This window comes from Takifugu flavidus, chromosome 18, assembly GCF_003711565.1.
Source record: "Takifugu flavidus isolate HTHZ2018 chromosome 18, ASM371156v2, whole genome shotgun sequence".
In the NCBI taxonomy this organism is placed as follows: Eukaryota; Metazoa; Chordata; class Actinopteri; order Tetraodontiformes; family Tetraodontidae; genus Takifugu; species Takifugu flavidus.
This window is the reverse complement of record NC_079537.1, coordinates 8,055,117-8,073,790: the sequence shown is the minus strand read 5'-3', so window position 1 is coordinate 8,073,790 and position 18,674 is coordinate 8,055,117. Positions and strand designations below refer to the sequence as shown.

Below are 18,674 nucleotides of genomic sequence, written 5' to 3'. Positions count from 1 at the left end.
TATGTTTTTATTTGTATTTAATAGCCTACAAAACAGCAGATGAAATGAGTTACTCCTCCTCTCTGCATTCCTGTCCAGGTTTTCATTCTTCATATTTATTGTCTGTAATTCACTTTATTTGGTCGTGGCACGGCAGCCCAGCTGCTGGCACCGGGTGACAGCTGGATAGAACGAGAGGAACCAGTGGCACACCAACCTTCAGCACTTATTAGTGTTTCTTGGAGATTTACAGGGTGGGGATATGGGGCAGGAAAGTTGGAGTGACGGCTGCAGTCACACAGACGGAGGGCCAGAAACTGCAGCCAGAGAGGCACATTCCAAAAACAAAGTGTGTGTGAGTGTGTGTTACTCTTCTGCTCTTGCTTTTTCCAAAGTCCTCTTTTATAAATCTCATTGTTATTTTAGCACACAGGAGATCACACAACTAAAAAAAGAAAATTAAAAACAAACAAAAAAAAGTATAAAGCAATTATTTTATCTGCGATACTATCATTTGCATCAACATAATTTATTGTATCCCAGGAAATGTGTGCATTCATATATGTGTTTTGGTAGTTTACGATCCGTGTCGTGTGTCATGTCAGGGTTTTATGGGCTTAATTTCATGCTTCTAGTGTAAATACAGCACTCCTCTGAGGTTGGAGACATGATTTAGGGTTAGTGAGAGGTCAGCTGTGCTGAGTGGGCAACAGGGCTGTTTGGGAAGATGGAAAACAGAGAGGCAGAAGGGGAGAAGACGAGTGAAAAAGGATCGCAGAAGACATACAAACACAGCCCGCAGCCACACGATCTGGCGCTTCTCTGGACCCCGGAGTTTGGAAGTAGTTCCGAAACAAAAACTGAAGAACCAGAGGGAAACAGAAAGAAGAGAAGAAGGATGGAATTAAAAATATTTACAAAGGAGTAATTCCACGCAGGATTTTTTTTGGACGGGGGCGGGGGGGCGATTGCGAAAAGGCTCCCTTGATACTACAATGGGGCCTATTGAGCAGCTCAGGTCGGAGGAGAGCGAGCGTCAAAGCTGGCTCCAGTCCAGGGGACAGGTTTCTATTAAAGCCAGAGAAAGAAAAGAGGGACTGTTTTATGGAAGGAAAGGAGAGAAACACACACATGGACATTTGCAGATGCCAGGAAAGAGAGGAGTGAATCAACATTTACCTGAAGTGCTCCCAACGCGCTCACGTGTGCTCATGATTATTTCACATTTCAACTACATATTATGTATACTTTTAGTGTAACATGTCAGGCTGGAGAACTTTGAGAAATCAGGGCTAAAACAACAGCTGAAGGAGACTTTTGACCTCTGCTGGATACAGTGTTGCTCCTGTTTTTAAAGCAGGAAGCTTCCGCTTCACCCAGGCTGGTGAAATGAGGCCTGCATGATGCGGACTGGTGCTGTTTTATGTGTTTGTGTTTTAACCGTGAGATCCTTTCCTATACCTCCCAGCTATGCTCCGCTGTTAGCGCGCATATTTGTTTGTGGGTGTGTGCGTGAGTGTGTTTGCATGGATGCTCCTTCAATTTTGCAAGAAGCCATGGTGTAAAACTCAGGGGTGGTCAGCCTGTTTATTGTGGGGATTGGAAACAATGTTGCCCCTTTAGGCTAATACCAGTGAGTCAGTCCCAGTGGTTTTATCTGCTAATTACCTTCTTTCAGGCCATAATTCTAATTTCCATGTTGCTTCCAGCTTCCTAATGGTCAGGTAGAATTCCAAAACCCACTGAACAGTAAATGTTGTCAGGAGCTAATAAACCGTTGGAGGTTAAATGAGGTCACTTAAATGAAACGGGCAAGCTGACAACATGAGTCGAGGTAACTATTTATTCACTAAATTAAAGTCACCTCAGAAGTTTTGTAGAGAGGCAGACACAACTGTAGCACTACTCATCGGGTTGACACACGTAGCTGTGAGTGAATGTTCAAACATACATGTCGAGCTCCCTCGGGATAAATCCTAGTCACATTAATGATCAACTGGACTTTCCTGTTTGGCAGAAGTTCACATTGTGTTACATTAATTCATTGCAAAGCTTAAATACTCATTCAGGTATAGATTTCCCTGAGTTAAAAGCACAGATCTCCACCCCGGGGAAGCCACTCTCACGTCAGATCTGATATTTTTCCTCCGGCTCTTTGATCCTTTTACCTGGCTGATGGGTTGAAAGATGGTAAAGTTAATGATAAACATCAGCCTGACCCTCTTATACAATGTCTTCCTTTTAGAAGAAAAAAAGCAACACCGTGGTTTTTGTTGGTCTTTTATTGATAATATTACTTTTTGTACAAATATATTCACAGACTTACAAAAGACACAACAAATAACAAGCGCTTCCCAAAATAAACAGGGAAAATGTAAAGACAGTCACACTGAAAATATTTTATTTATCTCCAATGTAATATTTTTTTATACACAATTTCCAGTTGTGATGTTATTCAACTTAATTTTTGTGGGTCATTTATATTTTATAACCGGACTGGTGATTGTGTAGACAGTTGGATATGTGTCTTTGGTGTGTTTCCCTTTAAGTAGGGTGGTGTGTGTGTGTGTGTGTGTGTGTGTGTGTGGTGTGTTTGTGTTTCTGTGGCATGCAGGGGATAGCTGATAGTAACCTGATGTCTGCAGTTCTTTGCACAAGACAGAACATGTGCTTGCATTATCACTGATGTCAACAGATGCACACACACACACACACACACACACACACACATGCACGCACACACACAAACAAAAGGTTACTTTGAGCTTGTCTGTCCTCTTTATTTCTCAAAACCCATTTGGATGCCTCTTTGTCCCCTCTGTGTTTTCCATAGACTCAGTTGAACAGACAACAATATTTCTTTGTGTTTCCATTTTTGTAGACTCTGGAATATGCATTTGTTTTTTATAAAAGTTGTTATTCGTGAAAAGTTTTTTGGATTGTATTTTTTGGTGTAGTTTAAACAGGTGAATGCTAACTCACAGCAAACTCTTAACTGGCTGAAACTCAGTGCAGCACTAAAACAGAAGGGTTTCAGTCAAGTGCTTCCCCCTCTACCTTCTATAATCCTACTTACCTTCTCGCTTTGTGATGGTTAAACACCCTCAGGACTTTAGAAACAAGAAGGGGGATTTAGTCTCGAGTCTCTCCGGACTCACATCTACTCAGACTGTCTGACACTCTGGTGGCAAAGCTCTCTGATTGACTTCGCTGGTACCAAACATGTTTTAATCTTCAAAGATTTTAAGCTGCTTTTTTGTCTGTTAGTCACAAGAGGTGGGGGTGCAGAGGGCACGTTTTGCACAGTAACCCCCCCCCCACACACACACACACCAAAAAAAAAACTCCCACAAGTATAAAAACATACATTAAAAAAAGAGAAGACAAGTTTTTTTCTGCTACAAAATCAATAAAAAAGCATCAGCCATTTTCTCTGCATGACTTCATTTGGGGTCATTCACAACAAATGCTGATCTCTCTGGACGAATACCAAGGCGATACAATGTGCAGCAAAAATAATTGCTGATAGTCTTTAGGTGTGATGGCAGAAGGCAGTGCAGCCCCATTTCAGTGCACACACCTTTATAAACATAGAAAATGGGTAGTCTGTCCACAGGTCCCTCTAGGACCCTCTAGAAAAATGACAACCCATGATCAGTCCCAGCCACACGGCTTGAGAGCTGATTTGTCCAGCAATGTGAGAAAATAAATATTACTGACACAACGTGTGCATGAAATCGAAGTAGAGGCACTTTTGATGCTTCTTAAAGCGTAAAAGCTGATTTGTTTAATGTCTACTGAGACAGCTGGAGGGCGTTTACCCTTTGGTCATTTTTGCTGGAGTTCTCCTTTATCACAAAATAGTTGCTGCTCTGTGTCATCGGGGAGTGAACCGGAGTGTCAAAAGTAGGAGGGTTTGTGGGAAGATGTGTTGTTGTTTGCCGTGCAGTGTTCCTGTAGCAGCAGCACCTCGTATTCCAGGTTCCCATTCTGAACAGCGGGTTCAGGGATCATAAGTTGAGGCTGTTTCTGAGGCAGTGCCCCATTGTCCAGGCCAGCTTTTACACTGTCTATCTCTTGTTGAGAGGGCTCACAGTCCAGGTCCAGGTGACCCTTGGCCCTCTTTCTGCGAACATAGCATACTACTCCAACTGTTACTGCTATGAGGGCCAACAGTAGCAGGATTGCAATTGCTGGCATCAGCATTGTGGTGAACTTCTGGTCATCAAACCGTGCATCAGGCCCCCTGATGGTTTCAGCTGCCGTTTCAGCCTCAGTGCAGACGCGGTCCATGTCGCTAGGGGCACCAAGTGGACTGACACACACAGCATAGGTGGAGTTGGGCTTCAGTCCTCTGAGTCTGTACTCTGGGAAGGATGCTGGTAGACTCAGCTGAATTGGTCTGCGGTCTGGCCCGTAAAGATTCCGATATGTCAGGCGGATTCCCCGGATGTAAGGACGCATTTCAATGTAACGGTGAAGGTCCAACAGGATTGAGGTCGCTGTGGCTTGATGTGAGCTAATTTCTGATGTTTCCACACCGACAGTTGCCATGGGGAATTCAGCATCTGTTGGTGAAGGTGGGTGATGATCTTCGATTTCACAGTACAAGCCAGAGGTGCCCTGAGGACAGTTACACACAACCTGACCATACTGGTCCAAATGACATGTTCCTCCATTCAAACAAGTGTGAGAGGGACAGAAAAAATTCTTCTCCATATCTATATCAATGCTTCCGGGGGACGCTGGGACAGGAGACAGGGGAGAACCATCATCCACATCCGTAGGGTTGTCACTCACTCTGGGGGCTTGAATTTCTCTCGTGGTACTTGAGATGGTTGTAACAGGAACAACCATTGTGGTGGTAGTTTTGGCAGTACTAGTGGTGACTGTAGTTGTTGTAGGGCAGCCGAAATCCCTGTGGTCCAACCGTTCCAACACTTTGCCGGCATTAACAGGTGGGAAATGGCATCGGGTCTCTTCTGTTCTCTCCAAGGTGATGCTCTGGACTCTGAGCCATCTCGGTAACCATGATAACGAGCAGAGGCAGTTGAAAGGGTTCTCTGCTATTGTGAGCTTTCTGAGGTGGGGTAATATCTGTGAGAATTCCTCAGAAAGACCCTGTAGGCCAAGGCCACTAATGTCCAACTCCTGCAGCTCTCCGAGATTCTGAAGGTCCTGAACCTGAAGAGGACCCATTGGGTTCCCAGCCAGGCTGAGGTGTATGAGTCCGTGGGTCTCTTTTAATACCGAAGGGAAAGAGTTTAGTTGGTTTTCGGAGATGTCTAATTCATGGAGGTTCTTTAGGTTTCCAATAAGCTCCTCATTCAGGCCAGTGAGCCCCACACCCCCTAATTTGAGCGACTCTAAATTTGGAGTTTGGAAATCTGAAGGGCCCAAGGTGGGTAAGACATTAAAGCGAAGGTCCAGCAACAGAAGTTGGGGCATGACGAGAGCAGGCAACGATGTCAACTTGTTTCCTTGCAGTTTGAGTTCGAGCAGGTGCTCCAAACCATTAAATGCGGCAGGATGGATGGTCTCAATTTGATTACTATACAAATAAAGACGTTTGAGCAGCGTCATTCCCTGGAAGCATTCCTCTGAAATGTGAGTGATCAGGTTGGATGATAAATCCAGGTTTCTCAGTGAGGTCAAATGTTCAAATACCCTTTCAGGAAGTTTAGTCAGTTTATTCTGACTGAGGTCCAGCATTTCTAGCTTTTCCATGCCACTAAAGTCATCGCTTCTCAAAACCTCAATTCCATTGGAAAAAAGGTACAGGCTCTGAGTGGATGAGGGGACTCCCTTTGGGATGGTCGAGGAGCGTCTCTGGTAGCATAAGATGGAGTCAGGTGTGGAGCAGGAGCAGTCTTTTGGGCAGCTGCTGGATAAGCTGCCATCAGGAAGGATGAAGAAGAGCAGAAAAGGCACCAGCAGACTTAGAAGGACCTTCATGGTGTTGAATCTCTCTCTGTCTCCCTGCTCAACCTAGAACAAGAGAAGACATATTCCTTCAGTAACACGGGAAATCATTTTAGTCCATTAAGCCAAACCTGCAACAGTAGTATGCTGTTACATGTGGGGCTCATTTTCAACTTTAGAAACTTAAATGATCATTTTGGATCATTTCAGAAACGGTATCCTTTTTAAAGGCAGTATGAATGATCTCTTTCACTGCACTGGCACCCTAAAATGCTTACATTTAAAAAAACAAATAATTCCTCTGCTCTGCTAGTTCTTTGGTAAAATTACCACTGACATTTGATGAATTATAGAAAGGCAGCTAGTGGTGCAGATCTTGTAGACCTGTGTGATTTATAACACCTACCAGCAGTTGTGTGGTTCAAATGTAACCCCTGAGGGAGCTAAATCTAACGCCTTAAATGGCGCAGTTGTTGGTGTCACAAATACCTAAATCATAAGCCAAAAATGTGTGACACACAGAACATTTTGTTCTAGCACTGCATACCTTGGATTTCTGTTTCTTTACTGTACTGAAGCCATGTTTTTTTCCCTCCAATGTACAGTATTAATGTATTATTTTCTTTTTAGCAAAATCTCTGTTCAAAGCATTAAAATCCAAGAATTAGCAGTTTTGTTCTTATTATGAGGAATATTTTTTTAATGAAACTTCCGGGCTTCGTTTATCACTCTGTCATCTCAATTATCTTTTAATGGTATTATTTGGTAAGATACTGTTTGGCATTTTATTTGGAGAGAATATCGGGGATTCTGGAAGGTACACTCGGGTAAAACGATCCTGCATCATCATTTCAGGCCAGCACTATTACATTTATTTCCCTTCTCTTTCAGCATATTTTCCCCCATTTGCTGTTGAAATAGAAACCTCCTTGGAAACTTTCCCTGGTCATTTATTTCTTTTTCTCTGGAGCATAAACTCATTCAGATGTGGCACAGATTTCTCTGTGTGTAGCCAAAAGAAAATAAAGTAATGCTGCTTAAACACTGAAGCTTGATTAAAGGAAGTAGTTGTCTAGGCTTTAGTTCCACCACCTGCTAACAGCACAGCAAAGTACCTAAGCTTTGGCAGCCATGCAGAAAAAGTGCAGCCGTTTAGCACTACAGCGAAGCTGCTTAAAGGTGGTTTTGTCCTGGCTGGGATTCGATGCAGATCGCTGGTGGCTTCAGCTGAATGGGCAGCTGAGGTGAAAGTGTAAATGGAAGGAGAATTCACTTTTACAGGTGGGTTACTGTGCAGATAATCCTTGGACAATGCCTCTGGAGCCTGGAAAGAATTCCTGAACCAGTGCCCCGTTTTTGCTCCAGTGGGGAATAAAACGTTCAGTTGAAGTAATCGATAATTACTGCAACGTAGGACGGCCAGATGTTTTCATAAACAACCTTCAAGAAAAGGTTTATTTCATTACCTGGTCCAGAAACACAAAAAAGAGTAAGAATGTAGCCTAACAGCATGAGGTCAAACATATAACAACAAACAGAACTAAACAGTAGAGTGATCACATTAGACAAAATGTGTGTGTGTGTGTGTGTGTGTGTGTGTGTGTGTGTGTGTGTGCGCACGCGCCAGGGAGGGAGTGGTGTATTTTAATGGGTGCCTGTTCAGAGCAAACACTGCATGCATTTTGTATGAGAGTGGTAATTTGCATCTAGAGTTGTCAAAATTCCAACTTCATTCCTTTCTGAGATGGAGGAACTTGACTTGGTGTGTTCTACAAGTGGAGTCAGAGATGACTGTTGGGATCTAGAGCCAGAACATACAACACCATCAAGGCAGAGAGAGCTATGCAGATAAAGCCGAGAGTATTTTTCTTTCAAAGTCAACATGGTGACTCTCCTGTAGCTCCTTGAAGGAGAATGTTTATTTGAATCTGCCCGATTCCAAACTGGGCCTGGCACATCTGATAACCCCAAGTGGAGGAGAAACAGCAGGGAGGTGGATTGATGTGGGGGCTGGTTCAGTCTGTGAATTCCACCAGATCGCAGATATATCGTAGTTTGATTGGTCAGATTCTCTTTCTTCTTCAGGAGCAAGAGCACATGGGAAAAACGTGGGTTCCTCTTTGTATTTTCAGTGAAAAACATCACCTTGAAAAGAAAACCTAAAGAAACAAAAATGGAAGGAGAAAAAAGGCATTTTCTTTGTCTCCTTCCCTGAACTCCCTTAGCGCAGTTTTTATTCATTTTTTCCAAAGATGAAGAGAGAAGGAAAACAGAAGCGGGGGAACTGTGCAGACAAAAGCAGGCCTCTGTCAGCGGGGGCACCGAGGTGGATAAGACCTGGCTTTGGGAAGGTGAAGTGGGCTTTGCCAATTAAATCCCAGCAGGCCAAGCGTCAAGAGCTCTTATCTTGAGAACTGAAGGCCAAAAAGGAGGGGGCCATGACGGTGGCTCTAGATGTGGTGTGTGTACATCTGTGTGTGCGAGGGGGGGGTGTAGGTCACTGTGAACTTGCATAATACGGAAGGTTTAGTCAGAGACTAAAGGGAGGCACCGTGCCAACTTACTGTAAGGTGATAAGGCTGCACGCTACAGAGTGCATACTTCTGCTAAAGAGGCCTCTTAAATTCTGTTAAAGGATTCTTGTTTTGTGCACGAGAATGAAATATTATATTTATCGCAGTAGCGCCGGGTCATGTATTCACATCTGTCAACACCACAGACTTGCAACTGCGGCTCCGGTGATAACGAGTACTGGAGCGAGAGGGCCCGTTTCAGCAGTCAGGCACCAAACTATGAGCCTATAAACGACAGCTCTGTCAGCTGAAGGCAGGAAGTATTTCATTGTTTACTACTCGCTGCACCTCCACAAAGCCGCCGAGTACAAATGTAAACACGGGCAGAGGTGCACTGCTGGAATCAGGGGAATTTTATTGTGTCTGTCATTGACAACACTCCTTTTGAAGCCACAGTATCATTACTGCGCTTTGTAGCGGTATGAAGGGGGGATTATGGGCTGTTGGCGTTGTGTAATTTGTTGAACAAACAAGGCCTTTCAGATAATTTTATCCTGACCACAAGACCATTAGAGTCATGTCCGCTGTGCATCACCTCTGCCACAGCTGACGTCAGACGCTTGTTATTTGAATTAACAGCTTAAGCAGCTGACGGTTCCTGTTTGTCTGTGTCCTCTTTACATTCTTTACATCTCTTCTTTTTCTTTCCCCGCCATACACTTTCTGCTTCTTAGGTTTAAATGATAGTGGTGAGAAATGCAGCTCTTTCTTCTCTGGATTTATGGTTTTGACAAGGACTACAAATATGGACAGTGTGAAGTATAACTATTAGACACTGCAGCTGGAGGACTTGAAAGAGAGCATAATATACATTCCAGGGGTGACTGGGAGGGTAATGTAACAGTGGAACTAACACTGGGCCTTTGCAGCACCATAGGGAACATGTGTCTCGGGTCTGCCTTGGTCACATTTTACAGGACTTGAAGAGCTACGTTGTGAAAATATTAACACCCGAGGGCTTTGAAGGTATAGAAGAAAACCAACCAGTCATTCCAGATAGCATCGACAAACCACTGAGGCAGAGAGTGACTCCTCAGAGGTCAGAGGTGAGTCTGTAGATTAGTGTTTCCACCGCTGCTCACTACTCCGTGTCCTCTCTTCTAACCGTTGCACAGACATCCCCCGATAACAGACCCTCTCTGATACTGGCACACACCCAGCTCCAGTTACACACATCTGAAGCCGACTGCTCCTCACCACTAAAACTAGTGACTCCTCCAGTCCTGCAGGGCACCCTAAACCCGTTTCCCTCGAATGCAACCTGTGCTGATGCCTGCGGCTTCCAGCATATGTCCTCGTGGGTAGATGTGAGTCAGGTGAGATTGGGGGAAACCACTGCCCCCAAGCAGGCAGCCCATAATTCTAGAGGAAGCGTGGATCATCTCCTCCTTATTTATTCCTCAAGAATGCAAAAGATCGAGCAGAAGATGCCAGACTTAAATTTGTTTTAAGGGACCCTGAGAGAAGCGCTCTCGACCCTCTTTCAGCACAGAAATCTGTCAACACTGACACCCAGCTTTCATCACTGCACCCATCCCTGTGACCCTTCAGGACGGATAGCCTCCAGGTCACATCTCCTGCACACACAAAGATGTCTGTCTGACATCTTAACTGCAGGATTCTCGGATTACACCAGCACAGCATTTCAAAACACCAGAGCACTCGTCTGTTTTCAGATTTCTCTGTTCAGCCCGTTTAGTCAGCGTCTGTGCAAGTCAGTAAAGCATCAGGAAGCCTCTCGTCCGGCCCGACCCATCTGTGGTTTGTACGACCTGGCTTCCAGTGCAGAGTTTGTTTGAGCTGGGTTGAATCTGTCACACTTCAGTTGCAAAACGTCCTGCCTACGGCCTCTTACTTCTATTTTAATATACAGCAAGCTACACTTAGATAAGTAGGAAAAAAACAGTTGATATTAGCATGACCGGGGGGGAAAGGATGTCCCTTGGATAACAGAACACACAAAGGAAGCCTTTCTTTCTCGCTTCTTTTGACAAACATTTGAGAGGCTGTGGCCCAGAGTGGGGATGGCAACATGTTTGCACTGTGTGTGTGTGTCTGTGTGTGTGCGTGTGTGTGTGTGTGCGCGCGTGTGCACCCACAGTTAGAAACACCTGGATGGACCAGTTTTATCAGTCAGCCACAAGCCAGGCTCGGCGCGCACACTCCAGCCCTCGTGATACATTCACAACATAACTGCAATAACGTAACTCGTCGTTAGGCCGGCTGACGATGCTTCGATGGTATTCGCCAACCCCGCCGCAATCAGTTCAACACACTTTGAACACTGAAAGGTTCATTGGAAGTCAACCGGCTGTGACAAACAGCGACTCTTGAAGCGGGTAGACAACACAGCATTGACTGTGTGTATTGACACGTTTGCTGCTCACTCCAAAGGCAAAGGTTTCATCCGGAGACCAGAACAGACTGGCGATGAGTCAGGCCGCCGGGAGGCAGACCCACTGAGCGGCTGCCTCTCCTTGTTAGACAAACAGTGTCACGCAGGCTCTGAAAAAACAGCAGCAAGTGACACATTTGCCTCCCTCCTCGTGTGCCGGCGCACACAGATCATCTTTCCAGCTAATCTCTGGAACATGCTCTAACCATTTACAAGTTTCTTACAGCTAAAATACACAGCATGTATCACGCACGGCGATTGACAGGCAACACTTGAATCTGACTCACAACTGTCTCGAGCTGTCCTGAACTGCTCCTCCCCTCGCTCAGGTTTGCTCATGCAGCCAACGAGAGTATGACAGGAATTTGATCGAGGTACGTCACCTTCACCTGCCACAACAGCCCCCTCAGGGCCTTTGGTTAACTATGCAACTGTTGTTTGTAAGGCTGGAAACTTTGCGAGAGTAGAAAATGTAGCTTCGAGTGCGGGAATGAGGCAGCGTCGCCTCTTTTTCAGGACCTCACAACAACTACATCCCCATAATAAGAGATAAAGTTTTTTCCTGCCATTCTGGCCCGAGGACATTTATCTGTGATTAAGAGATAAGCAGCAAGAGGTGTGCTGCGAATACAAGATGGATGGGAAATGGAGATCGTTGCTCCTGATAACACTGTCACAAAGGAATTTATTGCGAAATGAATGCCACCACTGAGGAGGCTCTCTGGAAGACCAGCCGTCAAGCTACACGGTTTGAACACCCCCCAACAGTGACTGCCTCCCTCCCCGTCCTCCTTGGCCTCAGGTGCCCCTGTATTTACCCCCTTAGCTGACTGTTTACCAGCCCATCATCCCCAAAATGTCTGCTCAGTCCACATTCATACCCAACAGGATCATCAGGCATCAACAGTCACTCCGACATATTTTTGCACATGTAGAGACATCAGTCAGCAGCAGCTTATTAAAACGTCAGCATTCACCCTTTGTTCCTGAATTCACCCGAAGCAGGTGTGCACGACACGATTGATTCTCATAGCCAAAACATACAAGCTGAGAGGAGGAAAGAGGAGGAGGGTAGTGACTGAGGCAGATGAATGTACAGGTTGGAGCCCAACGTCAGTCAAGAGTCAGTTAATGGGAGGCTTTCATCAGAGTGGTGCCAAAGCAAAGAACATTTAAAAAATGATCTTCAAACAACAGAAAACCATGTTTTTCCATTAGAATAATACAGTTTCACACTTTTAATGGTGCTTTTTCAAAAAAGTAGAGAACTTAAACTTGCTCACGTCGTTGAAGACGCAACATAGAACAAGGCCGTCTCCACTGTAGATTTGACTTTGATTTGAAAGTGTCACGCTAGCATTTTCATTGCCAGTTAAGATTTTCATACTGTATTAGAAATGAAGGGAGATAAACGGATTCAGTCAAATGTAGGAGAGATGTCAACGGACGGCTAACACGCCTGATTTGGAGAGGTCTTTAGCTTGACTGTCACAGCCTGAGACTGAATAATACTTTGTTTTCTTCCTTCAGACCAGCTCGCTTGCTCACACATTAGGTGAGCAGATTCCTGAGCTGACCTGTTATACACACACACACACACACACACACCAAAGACAATGGATCTTTGTGTGGCTCTGTAGTGGATGAATTTTTGCTGTATCATACCACATTCGTTAGATCTTTGTTTGCATTTATGAAGAAATATTAACATTATTAACTGCAAATTAAACATGTATAATACTATCTTAGAGCACTGTTTGACTTTCTGTTTGCTTTTAGGTTATTTATTTGCGGGAAATTAAGCACATTTGTCACAGTCAAAGGACCTTAAAGAGACAGAAGAATCAACAGTGAATCAACACATGAATTGGAAACAGAACTTTCTGACTTGCAGCCTGTTAGCAGAATAGCTATTAATTTTACAGTCAGCAAGTAGACACACCATGCACAAATTCCTTCATGGGAGGACCTTGGAGCTCTTCCTGAGGCTCAGGAAAATAACTTTATATGGTTATTAAGGTAATAGATACTACCACTGTGTGCTACAGTCTTGTCTATAGAGTGTGTGTGTGTGTGTGTGTTACAGACGGGACAGAAAACATGTTTATCGTACCCAAGCTTATGTGAGATACGTAGTTTTGTGCTAGAACAGTTCAGCAGAATATACTAGACTGCATAATCAGGCAAATATTTTTTCACAGAAACGCAGATTATATCTTTACACCCTGTAATCAGATTACATTGCATATCATTCGGTCTTTTACACTGGAGGATGTTGGGGGTTAGCGACAATAACGTGCAGTGTGTGGTTTTGCAGTCTTGGATGCAGATAGTCTAAAAATGTGTTATCTACTGACATCAAAACTAGTTCTGATGAGTCATCTCACACTCCTGTCACTCAGGCCTGTTTGTGTTGTGATGGAGGCCGATGCTGGTGCTGACATCAGGACGCTACGTCTTTCTGTAGAGGGCCATCACGTTTAACGTCTAATAACACCGGACTCACCCAATGAAGAGGCTTCTGCTTCTATGCCCACGCCACTCTTCTTGGGTTCAGATTGTTTGTTCTGGAATTGAAACAATAGTACCCGTTAGCCTGCTCATTTTGCTCACGTCTTTTTACGCTCAGAACTTACAGCCCTGCTGCGTAACATTAACAGCCTCCATGCAAAACAGGAAGTTATTTTGTCGTTAATTGGTCGGATTCCAGCTGTGTGCGGGAGCGTGCTGAGTGCCGGCAGGCTGTGTGGCAACACAGGAGTATTAGCGAGCGGCAGGGGAAGAATGCAGGCCAACCACTCTTCCCTCTGTCAGTTTCTCAGTCTGTGGTATCGCGTGTGTGTGTTGTGCCACGTTTATAGCCTGGTTTCTAGTGTGTTCTGCAAGATTGAGTTTCACCCTCCTGATCTTCTCTGGAGATCAACAAAGGTCATGTGAGGTGAACTACTTTACATTTCATTGTGGCTCACGCAGCCACGTGTCTGGCTGCATCCTCCCCACGTGTCAAGTCAATTACTCACAATTTAAATAGTATCTTTCTATCTATCATGTTATGAGTTGTTGGGATCAGACGTGACAGGTTTCACACCCAAATCTCCCCCTGATGCATGTTGTTGCCGGGAGCCGAGTATCGGCAAAGAGGCTAAAACTGTCATCAGCAATGTTCTCCTCATGTGCACCTTTTAGCGCTTTTGTGCTGCCTCTTCCGCATCTTCCCACAGGACATTTGGTCTTTAATTTGCATGGGCTGCTGCAATTTTCCCTCGCTTTATTCACCTGTGTCCACCCAAACACAGGCATTGGGCATTTCAGAGCATTTATAGGGCCAGAGTCACGTTGGGGAGGCCGAGTTGAGCTGTCAATTTTGACAAATTATAACCTGACAACCGTTTAGTCAAACCCTGTAAACCTGCCCGGTTGGAATAAACAAGGTGCGTGTAGCGCTCGAGGTGCGCCTCTCGACTTCATACGCTCTTTGTCCATATAGTATGACAAGCTTAAACTTGTGGCCCTGTCACTCACCACTGAGTTACAGATTTAAGCCGATTGGTGGTATCCAGCTATCTGATAAAGACATCAGGTTTCATTGGCTGTGGCAGGAAAAGAATCAGCATTAAAGTTCTTTTGATTGTCAAAGCAGACGACCTTCCTCTCCATCTGTGATTCGCCCGTGCGGCGTCTGACTTTGATCACATGGTGCAGGTATGGCTGTGCGAGCCCCTCGCGTTCCTCTTACCCCACAATATCTGGTTCAAGGCTCGTTTCCTAATTACAGTGCTGAACAGTGGTAATTACAGCCTGAGATTAAGAACCCTTCTCTCTTTTTTTATGGACTCACTGAGATCTAGCAATTTGTGGTGGCTTTCTGGGATGAGCTTCCTCCCTCTCATCCTGTCTCCTCACTCATTCCCCATCTGTCTCTCACCCCACTCCTGTCCTCAAACATCCACGGGGCGGCTAAAAGAGTTTGGGGGATTTCTTTTTTTTTTTAAATGCAAAGCCGATGTCGAGGTTTTATACTAATTTTGAGGCACTTTTTGCTGTCAAAATGCGACGACAGCAAGCGTTCGTGCCAGTAGATGTGCACGTCAGGGGTTATTCGGGGTCTGAGCTCAAGCTGGGGCGCTCCCGAGCCTTCAGATCCCATCGCCCGTGTGTTTTTATTTATGCCTGATTTTGAAGTGGTTCTTCTGAAAGCATCATTTGGCTTCGTCGGCAGACTCGTCCTCAGTTTAACTTGGCAGGCGTCAGGGATGGGGTTGGTCTCTGCATACCTCTGGGTCAGCATTGATGTGTGTGGCGGGGGCTTTTATGTGTGACACATCTACATTAGATGCTGCTGCTCTCATACAAACTCTTTCCTGCTCCCTCCATCTCACACATATTCACACACTTGTTCCCATTTTCTCCCCTGTCGACTCCATTCTGTCTGCCCGCTGCGTGAAGGCTGCTCTCCCATCCCTCCTTTTTCCTTCACTCCTCCCTTCACCAGGCCTCCTTGTTTCAGCACCTGACTTTTAACCCTCTAATCCCTCCAATGCAGAGGCTTAGATAGTTCAGCGTAGCCTCTAATTGGTACAAAACTGAGCTCCAAGGCTTGTTTTGAGAAAGAAAATGGCAGCGTTCAGTCTGTATTCTGGTAAATAACAACAATTGAAAGACCGCAACTGGGAACAATACGTATTTGGAAGTGGATGAGGAATTCCTGCAGGCTAAACTTTATTTTTTTGTTTGGTTTTGGTTCTGATAGAACCCTGGTAAACAGAGTCCTGTGGTCTCATCTTTGCCGTCATAGTAATTGTTTGAAAATTGCCTTTGTGACCTCTGTCTCAGTCATGCCTTCCATCCACACACCAGCATCTAAGGCACAACGTGTCCTGAAGGACGAAGATAATTCCCACAGCATGCTACTGCGTCGCACATCACATCACAGTGTCACCATAAGTTGCGCAATAAAGTCCGCTACCACGAAGCAAGCATGCGTAAACACCACGGCTGCATGTGTGGCCTCCTCAAGGGTGCCGATCATCACGCCACTCTGATTCAGTCAGACAAACTGCAAATTATTTACATCATAGTGGGGGGTCACGCACATCAAGAACCATCTTTCATCGTTTGTCCACATGCAGGGAGAGTTGGTTTAATGTCCACTAATGAATGTACAAACGCCACAGCCTGCTGTGTGCAGTCGAAGGCAGCACTGCAGAGCTGCGCGCATTAGAAATAACCCCAGTAACAGTCACACGGGTGTCCTGTAAGCGTCAGATCCATCCAGCCAGAAACTTCTCCACATTAGCAATTGATAATTGGCCACCTGTGGCTGGTCCTCTGTGTCTGGCAGCCTAATATAAACCAATTACCACAACTATAAGCCGTCAGTGACCCGGTAGCTTCTTCTACAGCATAATGACAGCCTTGGAGGAAACATGCAGTGAAGAAACAAGCAGCAGAACGGTGTACGAGTTAATAGTGGGGCCATCGGCTGCATCGCCGCTTACATCACTTGGAGGAAAAGTTACTTTACTCTTCTCCTTCGTTATGGAGTGAAACATCTGTATGATGAATGGAAGGGGGAGCAGGAGTCGGAGGAATGTCCTAACACGGATTAAGCACCTTAAAGCCTCAAACTTTTGGTGGGACGTCTTGGGAAATGTCGCCGCTTCAGCCTCACAGCTGATGTTACAGTCATATTTGGAAAGAAAGAAGCGGGTGGATGGCTGTCTTTTAAGGATTCCATGGCGAATTAAAAGATCTTTTTAATATTCACTCATTTCTCAGCAGCACATTTGCATAAATACAAATTGATGCTTCTATGATTTGAGCGGTTAAAGTCTGAGCCGCTGCGCTCAGTCACCAGCTCTTCACCGTCACTGTGCTGGTTGTTCAACTTTAGTTTGTGTTGAACACTGTGTCTTGTTTCCATTCATTATATATGGTTAGAATATATTGTCTAACCATTCAGTTTTAATATTGGCGGAGCATCAATCACTCTGAACTCTGGCAGGAGCGTCTAATCCAGCGGTTCTCTGTCCTCGGGGTATCGTTTGGTTGTAAATAACTCAGCAGCTTCGTAATTTACTGTTTGAGATTATTTTTAATATCGCAACCTACACTGCTGAAGTCAGGCTGAAGCCTTTTCCGCACTTTGGGATTTGTGGATGATCTGTTCAGGAACTGCGGTCTAAAAACCAAATGATGGAGTTATTAATTCGACTTCCACATCAAGCCCGGTCGAACTTGCGCATCGGCGCTTCCTCCGGTGCGGCTGCGGGATCCACTGCGGATCGGTGCGGTCTGGACGCGCGGCTCCGTGCGTGCGCGCTGCGGTTCAGCACCAGCTCGCCTCATTACCGCCCCGACGGCTGGTTTGCACATATTAGCACTCTTCAGTGCCAGATTACCTTTGTTCTAATGCCAGTATTTGAACATTAGTGGCGCAGATATCCGCGATAAAATCCGACATGCGTTAAATAAAATTCGAAGAATTCTATTTTATGTTTCACGGATTATTTTATGTTTCAAACTAATGCCGCGCGTGTGCTTTTTAACTTAACTTTGTTGTGATAAAATAGAATAGTAGGTTGAAAACATAGAAACGTGCGTAACACCTACAGTGACAGAAACGCCGCCGGTCTGGATTTGCTTGCAGTCAGTTAAAAAGCTCCCTTTCTTGTCGTGACAGCTCCGTTGACGTGTCTTTGCGCATGTTGATCGTTCACTCCTGAACAGTTTCAAACGTTTACCGGGACCTGATAAGCCCAGAACAGAGAACACTCTTACCCTGTGCTTCCAGGTGGCTGCGAGCGCAGCGGCGCTCCGGCTTTATCCAAAAAGAAAAGTTCGCCGATAAACTCCAGACTTGCGACTTTTTCGTCGTCCTCCCCCACCCCCCAACTCGGTCTCCCTCGCTCTTAAAAAAGTTTCCGCGAGCACATTAAAGTGATGAACGAACGCTCGTCGTTGAATCCTCGGAGAGGTTCGCGAACCTCCACGTCAAGGAATGCGCGCAAGTGCCGAGTCCGTGGACAGAAAGCGCTTTATTGTGAGCTCGGCGGAGAGTGGAGGCTCCGGGGTGGGAGGGAGGAGAGGAGGAGAGGAGGAGCGGGTGACACACGCTGGAGAGCTGCAGCAGCTCACCTTGCAGCGTCCCAACCTCCTTTCAGTTGGATGTCTTCATTCTCACCTGCGTGTTTGCTCAAAGATGGCGGTTGTGTTTTATTTGACAGGTACGGTAATTTCTTACTAATTGGACTGCTGCCGGAGTTCGACTCAGTTCCGTTTTAGCTGTGCGTTTTCAGGGCACAGTTTTCATGAAACTGTTGAGTTGTGACACCCCGAGGATGCAGAGTGGCGCCTTAGCGCCTGTGATTGTTGTCCAGGTCCAACAGAGGTGAAGAGTTCCTCACTTTTAGCTGCAGATTCTGACTGAACAACTGAAAGCTGCCGGTTTCTAACACTTTCAGCAACTTTCAACCAGGCTTGTGTTTTTTGTTCACTTCACTTGCAGATAGCTGCACGTGGCTTTCACACACACTTACACACATACACACCACCCGAGGTTCTGTCGAATTGATTCCACACACATGTGCACGACTGGCAACATCTGTAAAGCATCACAGTAAATTGCAGGAATAGAGAAATGGTTTCACGCACATCCTCCAGGTTCCAGATGCGACACCCCCCACACACCCCCACCCCCTTCCCCCCATTACCACCGTCCTGGATACAGTTAAGGATGAAACTGGGGTGAACAAGCAAATTTCGGCTACAATTAAAACCCTATTATCTTTAATTCATTCACATAT

At 45.4% G+C, this 18,674-nt stretch overlaps 2 protein-coding genes across 5 annotated transcripts in view; one reads left to right on the top strand and one right to left on the bottom strand.

Annotated features, from left to right (window-relative positions):
• The window catches only part of LOC130514852 (mitochondrial import inner membrane translocase subunit tim16-like), a 65,381-nt gene that overhangs the window by 29,137 nt on the left and 17,570 nt on the right, over positions 1 to 18,674 (top strand). The window lies entirely within an intron of this gene.
• vasnb (vasorin b) lies at positions 2,244 to 17,933 on the bottom strand. 3 transcript variants are annotated; one of them, XM_057014671.1, is made up of 3 exons: positions 17,650 to 17,933; positions 13,376 to 13,436; positions 2,244 to 5,967 (listed from the first exon to the last, which is right to left on the bottom strand). In XM_057014671.1, exon 3 carries the CDS (start codon positions 5,932 to 5,934, stop codon positions 3,880 to 3,882), a length of 2,055 nt encoding a protein of 684 aa, XP_056870651.1. In that variant the 5' UTR covers positions 5,935 to 5,967; positions 13,376 to 13,436; positions 17,650 to 17,933; the 3' UTR covers positions 2,244 to 3,879. The 3 variants fall into 3 exon arrangements, with proteins under 3 accessions (XP_056870651.1, XP_056870652.1, XP_056870653.1); XM_057014672.1 differs by lacking the exon at positions 17,650 to 17,933 and adding an exon at positions 17,482 to 17,628; XM_057014673.1 differs by lacking the exon at positions 13,376 to 13,436 and having other exon boundaries at positions 17,650 to 17,917.

Coding starts and splice junctions, on each gene's coding strand:
- vasnb (XM_057014671.1), bottom strand. CDS start 5,934: ATGAAGGTCCTTCTAAGTCTGCTGGTGCCTTTTCTGCTCTTCTTCATC.